Genomic DNA, 9,760 nt, shown 5'->3' with positions numbered 1-9,760 from the left:
AAGGGGATTGTTATGTTTTAATTGAGTGTGACCCACCAAAATTAGTGAGTAATTTTTAGAAAGTGGCCTACAATTGTTGACCAAATTAGTGAGTAATTTTGACATTTTTAGAAAGTGGCCTACAATTGTTGACCAAATTAGTGAGTAATTGTTGACTTAATTAAAGTAAACTTTTGCTATTTTTAGAAAGTAGCCACTTTTAATGGGACACCCAAAAAGGAAATGTGGCCACTTTTATTGGGACGGAGGGAGTACTAATTAGTGTGTGCGTGTAATTAATATTTGAAGGTAAAAAATGTAAGGTTCGAGTTTACTCGTCATTCGTCAACAATATTTAAAGATTTATTTATTTGGTACAAAGTGGTCTCACATGATAAACTGAGGTCCAGCCCAAATGCCAATCTAGGTTGGGCCCCACACCTCTGATTGCTTTCACGTTTCCCAACAAAGCGTGGATGATATTTACAAATGAAGCAATCCCCCATTTTCCACAGACTACCCCACGCCCACATGTTTTGCTATTTCTACTAATCATTCTAATTTCTAAATTGTCCAAAAATTTAATGGATTGTTTCTGCGAAATATGAATACCTCAAACACAGGATCCTAAGATTACTTCTGTCGTATTACCGCACTTTTTTTCTACGACCAGAATCATAATTACCACTATGAGTCTAGGCTCATACTCGTTAATTAAATTATGAGTGGATTTTAAAAATAATCACTTTTATATAGTAAAAATAAATTTTATCCACTAAATTAAAAAATTTAAAACTATCCACATTTATCATTTTACTCTTACATATAAAATTTTTATAAATACCCATTGTTCACTGGTTGTGAATTCAACTCGAATTCACAACTGAATTCAAGTATTGGTTGTGAATAACAAGTGTTGGTTGTGAATTCGCGTGAATTTACAACCAACATTATTTCGAGTTGTGAATTCACAACCGATAAAACTTAAATTCACAATCAAAACTATTTCAAGTTATGAATTCACAATCAATAAAACTTGAATTCACAATCAACACTATTTCAATTGTGAATTCACAACCAACACCGATAACTCAGTTGTGAATTCATAAACCTAGTTGTGAATTCAAGAACATTTGTACAAAGTCATGAGCCTCGATCTCATCACATCATTCATCATTCAAGTTGGAACACAAATACCAGAATCCACCAAGAACAAATAATTATAGATAGAAAAACTCGAGATTGCCAATTGAATCAAGGTAAAAGCTCATTTCTCAAAATTTCAAATTCCAATTGCGTGATTATGAATACAAATCACTATAAAACTAAAAAAAAAAGTAGCCGGAGATGAAATTCATCTTTAAACATGCTGCTCCACCACAATAGCTTTCGTACTGACTATTCTTGCATTTCAGTAAAGTAGACGGCGGCGCGGCAGAAGGCGAAGTCTCTGGTGCTTCTGCAGACTGCGCGGGCGCTGCAGATCCGGCGGCGATGCAGATCCGGGGCGGCGCAACGCTGAGGCGGCGGCGTGGTGAAGGACGGGCGCTGAGGCGATCAGAAGCAGAAATCGAGACAGATAGAGAGAGAGAGAGAGAAATCGACGCCGACTGAGATCCGACGGCGGATGCGCCGCTGCTGGGGTTGGTAGCTCTGCTTCTAGCCTCGTCGGAGTTGGCGGTGGCCATGGGAGCATGCGGCGGCGCCACTTGGAAGAGAAAGATCGAGAGAAAGAGAGAGGGCGTGTATAGAGAGAGAGAGAGGAGAGAGAGAGAAATGAGAGAATGAGAGAAAATTAGGGTTTGCCCATTTATATAGAAGGGTAATTTAGTCCTTTAACACAAAAAGTGGGTAATTTTTTATGTTTTTATTTGAGTGGGTAATTTTTTTTTTTACTATATAAAAGTGGGTACTCTTATATATTAACACTTAAATTATAGAAATTAAATTATTCCAACATTATTCGAAATTGAATTATTTTGAGTTTATTATAGATATTTATTTTTATTATAGAGGTAAATCAAGATTCATAAATTATTAATGTGATATTATCCCAACATTAAATAACAAGCTCTATCTACCCAACTAAACATAATATTACGCTACTTATCTTAGTTAATCCTTCTAATATTTATAGTAAAAATAATTAAACTGCATTAAAAGATATAAACGGTTGGCTCTTCAACTATTACATCATAAATGAATATAGAAACCGAGATCTGCGAGAAAGGATTGACGTATATACATAAGAGGGGGAAAAGTTTGCCCAAATAGTTCGTTTGGTAAGCGGTAGATGTTATTTATCATATGTTAATATTAATATTATATTTAGTATAATGTATTAAAATATCTTTAAAATGTAATATATTGTTTGATACTCCCTTCATCTTAATTCAATAGATCATAATGTCTGAATACAAATATTAAGTAATGAATAGTTTATAATAAAATAGAAGAGAGAAAATTAATTTTTCTAGGATAAATTTGTGAACAAGTAAGAGAGATAAATGAAGATATTATTTTTAAAGTGAAAGAATATATAATTTTGTGTGGCTACAATGAGATTTTGAAGTAAGTAATGAATTGTGTGAGGGTGTTTGTTATGTATGATTTTCTATTTTAAGAAGTGATCTATTGAATTGAAACGTCCAAATACGATCGCCTATTGAATTGTGATGGATGAATTCGTGTCATAATTTGTCATTTTGGTCTGTCCACCAATTCGTGTTCTACTTATTTTTAGTAACTAGTACTCCCCCCGTCCCACGAATCTTGATGCATTTGTTTTCGGCACGGGAATTAGGAAGTTATAGATTAGTGTTTTAAGTGTGTAGGTTATAAAGTAGAAAAATGATACTTAAGTATAATTAAGAATTCTTATTATTTAGCTAATTGTTACTATATTTAGAAATGCATCAAGATTCGTGGGACGACCCAAAAAAGAATATGCATCAAGATTCATGGGACGGATGGAGAATTTCCTTAACAAATAGTAAATCATTTTTTCTTAAAAATTGTGCTCCCTTCTCCACTCAACAAATAAACAATACATTTTTTCTTAAAATCTATGTTCCCTTCCTATATGACAGGAATTGGTGGACGAAGGGAGTAATAATTATGATTATAATTTGTACTCCCTCCGTCCCTGAAATAAGTTCCTCTTTGGGGACGACACAGATTTTAAGGAAAAGTGGTAAAGTGTATTGATAGTAGAGAAAAATGTGTTATAATTAGTATTGGAAATGGTGAAAAAGTGAAAAAGTGTTATAATTAGTATTGAGAGTGGTGAAAAAGTGAAAAGTAAGAATAAATAAAGTATTATTAGTGGTGGGGTAGTTGTCCAAAAATGGAAAGAAAGAAAGAGAAACTTATTTTAGGGACGGAGGGAGTATTATATATACCACCTTTGTAATTGGTAATATAGAATCACCTAAATCAGTATAATATTTTTAAACTTTTAATTTGCAAGAAACCGTGTATTTTATAACAAATCTATATTATATTAAAAAGGGAGTTTCTAATTTGAAATCAATTTCAAATTATTTTTAAAATTGAGTGGCAATTTTGTAGTTATAATAAAATTGAAGGTTAATATTTATAAACTATATATTTTTCTTTTTATTTTCATTTTCTTTAACTTTTATTTGTTATTACATTTATTTCCAAAATTGTGAAATTCAATTAATTATAAAATATTTAATATGCATATCAAATTAAAGATCACGATAAGAGCTTGTATATGATATTTTATGAAAATATTTGATTTAAAATGTAAAATTTAAATTTGTTTAAATATTAAAGTTTTATAAATATCTCTCTCATCTCTCATCTTTTTTGAATATATCTATTTTTATTTTTTTTAATTAGTATTTTATTTTTAATTTTTTACCTTTTTTTTTCAATATCAAATTTTATAATTGTGAATTCTTTTTTATTTTGTCAATATTCAATTCAAATATATTTAATTAAAATTATTTTTTAATTATATTTATAAGTATAAAATTGAATTAGTATTAATTATATATACATTAAAATTAAAAATATTTTTCCGTGCATTGCACGGGATGCAAATGCTAGTGTGATATAAAAGCGTTAGATTGTAATCACCCCTACCGAACAAATCCGAATTATTATTGTTGGAATTACTAAAAATCTTTATATATTTGTAGCATGAACTTTGATTTGATCCACTTTTTAAAATGGCGTACAACTTGCATGTAAATTTTATGCCCTGAAAGAAAAAGGGAAAAGATAAACTTTTTTCTTTAAGAAATGAGCCGAAATTCAGATCGTAATTGTATATATATATATAAATGTATTCTTTACAAATTCGAAAGTTGCAACCTAAATAATAGATGTGCATGTTATAAGTAATCAGAAAAGTGGCTTCTCTTTTGAGAATGAAATTAAGGGTGTTTGGCTATGCTTATAAGCTCCTCAAAACAGCTTATAAGTTGTTTAGGAGCTTTTAAGCTCCTTCAAAGTGTTTGGCAACATAAGTTTCTAAACAACTTACAAGCTCCAAAAATAATCTCAATAGCTTATAAGCTCCAAAAATAAGCTCTAAGAGCTTATAAGTTCCCCAAAAAATAAGTTCCTCTACTCCAACTTATTTTTTTATAATCTCATATGCAACAATTCTTTTATAAATATTTTTCAATTATAATTTATTATTTTCATCATATATCATTCATATTCATTTTTCTTCGATTTTCTCTCTCTAAAAAAACATTTTCTCTCTTTAACAAAAAAAATCTCTATCTAGCTTATAAGCTCAATTATCCAAATACTTTGACAACTTATAAGCTCTTAAAACTTACATCTTATAAGCTCTTTAAAATAAGCTTAGCTACCGTATAGGCTATGCATTGTGTTCTGTTCACGCTATGCATTGTGTTCTGTTCATCACTAAACTGAATTTCGAAATTTTAGATTTTTATCAGATACGACGTCGACGAGGGAATACATCTGATTGGGCTGCCGTATCCTAGTACAAGCATCACCACCAGAAAATAGAAAAAAGTGAATAAAGCTGGAAAAAGTAAAAGAGACAAATTCACTTTTCTTTTCTTTTTTTCAAATTTTCGAAGAAATAAACACAAACTCCCTTGTTTTTACACAATAGCGGCGGATTTTCGGACAGTGTAGCGATAAGCCGCCACCTTCCTCCTCCGTGAGGTACCGTTGTCGACAGACAGCACCAATTTCCCGGCTTCCCTAGTGGTGTACGAGCCGTGCACCGCCTCCTCGTCAGCAGCCATCCGTCGCTGTTTCTCCACCGCCACGGTGTAGCCGACGTCCGCATTTGGCACGAATTCTGCCGCGTATTCCAATTCCCACCCTCCTACCACTATGTCCCAACTTATAGTTGAATCCACCTAAAAAACACATGATAAATCACAATCATGCATGCCATTTAAATTCGAAAGAACTTCTTTCCATTACCAGTAGCGGACCCTGCCATCTAGCTAAAATAAATTGTAGTCACTTTTTTAGTTTATGCTATTTTTGAGTATCAAGCATTTATTCTCAAATAAAGTGTCCTACTAAGTTACTAGCCTTATCTCCAAATAAATGTGCTAAAATATTGTCAAACTTTGCTATTGTTATACATTTTTTTAATTTCTATAACATAATTAAGAATAAAAAATCACTTAGTATAGAATATGAAGTATTTTGAAGCATCTCCAAAGATTTTTGTAAAAACTTAACTCCCTAATGTAGCTAAAGAGCAAAACAAGATCTTCCAAAACCAAATACTAGTTCATTCCTAATTTCTATGGGAGATCGGAGTAAAAACAAAAAATAAAATAAAATACTACTACTAATATGCCGTAGAAATTAGGCACTTGAAAATCCAGTTTCCAAAGAATAGCAAGCAATCATCTCTTTGGTTTTTTATGATCAAAAGAGACAAGAAAGGGCAAAAGCGTCAAGTCACATGAAACGTAGGGAGACAAGTAGCAAATTATCAACAGACGCTAGTTTCCAGTTTTTTGTTTGCAGAAAGATCCAGCAAGACTTTATGAATTTGTCAACGAAAAACCAAAACAAAAAAGGAAATCCGTAAAATTACCTCTATGCCCTCAATCTCAATGTTCACTTTTTCCCCTCCTTTAACCGTGAACTCAGACGCCGGTTTAGCTGGACCGCTCAGATCATCACCGGCCCGCCACAACCCGCCGTACTGTACCGGCACGTCTTCCGGCCTAATAAACCTAACAAATACAACACCAGACCAGATCCTCAAATTCAAAATTTATATTCCTATAAAATACCAATCAAATTATAGGAAATTATATATCCACATCAAAAATTATTTCATAATTTATAGTATAAAAATCAAAGCTCATTTTCTAAACAAATTTAATATTGATTTTTCTATAATTTAGGAAATTTAAAATACTATGAAACAACTTTTAAGCTTTGAAAAATAGAAAAAATGTTGTAAAATGTAAGCGTTGCTCATGAAATATGCTTCTGTATATTCCTACAAATACAAATACAAATACGAGATGTCGTTATAATTTTTTTATAAACTTACTTGTAAAGAGTCTCGGCTGCATTTCCTTCCTTAGAAATGAGGAACTTGGTCTTGGTTCGTTGAGTTAGAAAAGGGCTGAACATCGAATACAGCAAGCTGAAGTACCACGGCACGTTTATGAAGATCTGCAACATCATCATCATTTCATTCATAACTTCTAAAATCACCAATCCAAAAACACCAATGTAATCACCTTTCTGGCCACCATTTCTGGGTAATTATCTTGAAAAAGTGAGAGGATGTGATTGGAAGCAGCTCTGAGCTCTCGTTTCGGCATATCTTTGAGATCGGTGACTTGAATAATGGAATTCACGCCGCCGGGTTTGAAATCCAGCAGCTTCATCCCGCGCTCCAGAATCTGGACCCTCCACCGCAGGAATCTGCCGAGCTTCTCCTCGTCTCCGAAGATTCTCTCGTACATCTCCTTATCCTTGAAGACCCCGTACGCGTTGTAGCAGACGGGCCGCCCGCCGCGGTCGAGGCCGCGCATGTAGGCGACCACGCCCTCCAGCTCCTTGAAGCCGAGGTCCTCTTCGGCGACGGCGTCGGCGGCGAAGGCGCGCCGCCACTCCAGGCAGCGGAGCAGCATGTCGGCGGCGTCGCGGGGGCGGAAGTCGCGGGCACGGAGGAACTTGAGGAGGACGACGTCGCCGCGGGGGTCGGCGTCGGGGGGGAGGAGGGGGATGCCCCACATGGAGGGGTGGGGGGTGGGGGAGGAGGCCAGGAGGGATTGCTTCAGGTGTTGGAGGGATTTCTGCTCCGAGGGTTTCAGGTGGGAGGGGAGGTAGGTGTCTTCGCGGTACGAGGGGGTGCGGGGGGACGCCGCCGCCGACATTAGGGCGGCGATGAAGGTTTTCTTCGGGGGGGCTTGGGCCTCCATTGATGGAGTGGGGAAGAAGAGAGGAGGTTTTGGTTTTGTAAGAGTGTGGGTGATATGATGAGTTTGTGTGTGTGTGTGTTTTGTTTGAATGTCAAGTGTTGATTTTGGAGTGTGAAAAAGGGATGATGAGAAAAGACATTTTATTGCTTCTTTTTTTTTTTGTAAGTGTAGTGACATGAACTCATGAAGTCACGTTTTTGCTAGTTATGAATTACTCCCTCCCTTCGTCCCGCTCCAAATATCCCCTTATCTTTGAGCACGGATATTAAGAAATTGGTATAAAGTAGATAAAGTAGGTATAAAGTAAATAAAATAGATTAGTGAAAATTGTTTAAATATTAAGTATAGAAAGAAAGTATATTGCCAAAAAAGGTATGAGACATCTGGAGTGGAATATCCCATTATGGAAAGTGGAACATTTGGAGTGGGACAGATGGAGTACTAATTAAATGTAAAAAATTATTTATTTAATTTTGTGTATGTATCAAGAATTTAGTTATTATTCCATTCGTCCCACTCCAATAGGCTCATTTTCTTTTTTTGGAAAAGAAGTTGTACTTAATTACTGTGGATCACACAACTTTACTACCACTTTCCTACTAAAAAGTAAATTTTCTTAATTTTCGTGCCCAAAAGAAGTGAGCTTATTGGAGTGAGACGGAGAGAGTATTGTTTTATTTATATCGTCGCTATTTTTTAAAATAAAAATGAAATAAAGATAAAAATAAAAAAATTGTTACAATGTAGACAATACAGTAAAATAACTACTTTTTTATTTATAAAAATAATTTTTTTTTCTATTCAAGTAATTTATGATTAATCATGATGTGGCTATGTAGATTTATCATTTTTTAAAAGTTAATAACCTAGAAGTTATTGAACTTTTAAAATATTCTTATCTTACATAACAGCTTTAAAAATTGTAATAAAATTATTTAATTATTAATTTTTTTTCTCATGTTGTTATTTTGCTTATTTTTCGATCAAATTTAGTGTTAATCGACATCGTTTTAGTAATTGGCAACACATAAAATTTCAAACGGCCACTTCAATTTAAGTTTGGCAAGAAAAACGAACAAGATAACAGAAAAGTAAGAAAAAATTAATACTATAGTTTATAAAAATTAATGTGTAATTAAGACTTTTTCAGTTAAGGTGTTTGAATATTATTGATGAGATATGAATATATTTTTATTGAATTTGTTTTTTGGATAATATGTGGAATTATAATAGTGTTAGTGTACCTTCTTTGCTTCATGCTGAGTGGAAGGGGAACAAGTTCTGAAGGTGATTCAGCCTTCTCAGTCCCTACTAGGTTGAATTTATTACTTTCATATTCAGCTGTCTAATAATTTGTATATATGTAATGTGGATACATTAAATTACTCAATAATGCTATTTGGACAAAATTTGTCCCAACAAAATATGATAAAATACTTTATAAAATAAATTTATTTAAAAATTTTGGTTCAAAATAAAATACTAGAATTTAGCTACTTTTATTGTTTTCTAAATATTATAATTTTTTAATAACCTTTTTAATTATTATTATTTTTAAAATACACAAACTACAAATAAAATAACAAAAAATTTAAAAAATTGTTAAAAAAATTACAATATAGAGAAAAGAATAAAACTAACTAAATCCTTTTAGACTTGAATCAAAAGTTATAAATAAATTGATTTTTAAAATCTTTTAACCTTACTTTTGTCCGGACAAATTTTGTCCGAATAGCACTACTCTAAATTACTTGCCAAATTAAAGGAGATAATTGATCGAGTTCATTCATATTGTGATTTAATTATAAGATGATTAACTGAGATTCACTAATTAAATTATGATTTATAATAAATTATACTAATATTTATTTCCAATTTTTGGATTAATAATTCACTAATATGATTAATAAATTCCAAGTTATATTTATAATTTTTATAAATATAAATTTCTAATAATAAATATTAATTATAAGGCACAACAGACTGTGAAACAAATATTATCATCCAACTCATTGCACAAAGTAACACTTTTATTAATATCATTCTTACCTCTTGTATACACTATAGATATCTATCTATTATTTAATAGATTACATATTTAAGGATTCCCCTTCATTCAAGGTCCTACCTCCTACGTGGCACATCCTCTATACTCTATTCTAATTTATCTTAAATTCTCATTTAATCACTCTAATCTATACATTCTCTCATCTCACATCGAATCTATAGTAGTCAATGACTACTAAAGAACATATATAAAATGATTAGATATAATGTGTATTTCTCCATCCCTCAATTATTTTGCACCTTCAATTAAATTTGGTCGATTAATTAGTTGGCTAAATAAATAGTTTTAA

The 9,760-nt window shown here is 32.5% G+C and overlaps 1 protein-coding gene across 1 annotated transcript; it reads right to left on the bottom strand.

The window, feature by feature from the left end:
• Positions 1-4,888: 4,888 nt before the first annotated feature.
• Positions 4,889-7,509, bottom strand: LOC131022725 (patellin-6-like). Its single transcript, XM_057952237.1, has 4 exons — positions 6,717-7,509; positions 6,524-6,648; positions 6,056-6,197; positions 4,889-5,357 (listed from the first exon to the last, which is right to left on the bottom strand). The coding sequence occupies exons 1-4, from the start codon at positions 7,401-7,403 to the stop codon at positions 5,094-5,096; spliced, it is 1,218 nt and encodes a 405-aa protein (XP_057808220.1). The 5' UTR covers positions 7,404-7,509; the 3' UTR covers positions 4,889-5,093.
• Between the last annotated feature and the right edge of the window lie 2,251 nt (positions 7,510-9,760).

Source organism: Salvia miltiorrhiza, chromosome 4 (assembly GCF_028751815.1).
Source record: "Salvia miltiorrhiza cultivar Shanhuang (shh) chromosome 4, IMPLAD_Smil_shh, whole genome shotgun sequence".
In the NCBI taxonomy this organism is placed as follows: Eukaryota; Viridiplantae; Streptophyta; class Magnoliopsida; order Lamiales; family Lamiaceae; genus Salvia; species Salvia miltiorrhiza.
This window is presented reverse-complemented; position numbering and strand designations above follow the sequence as displayed.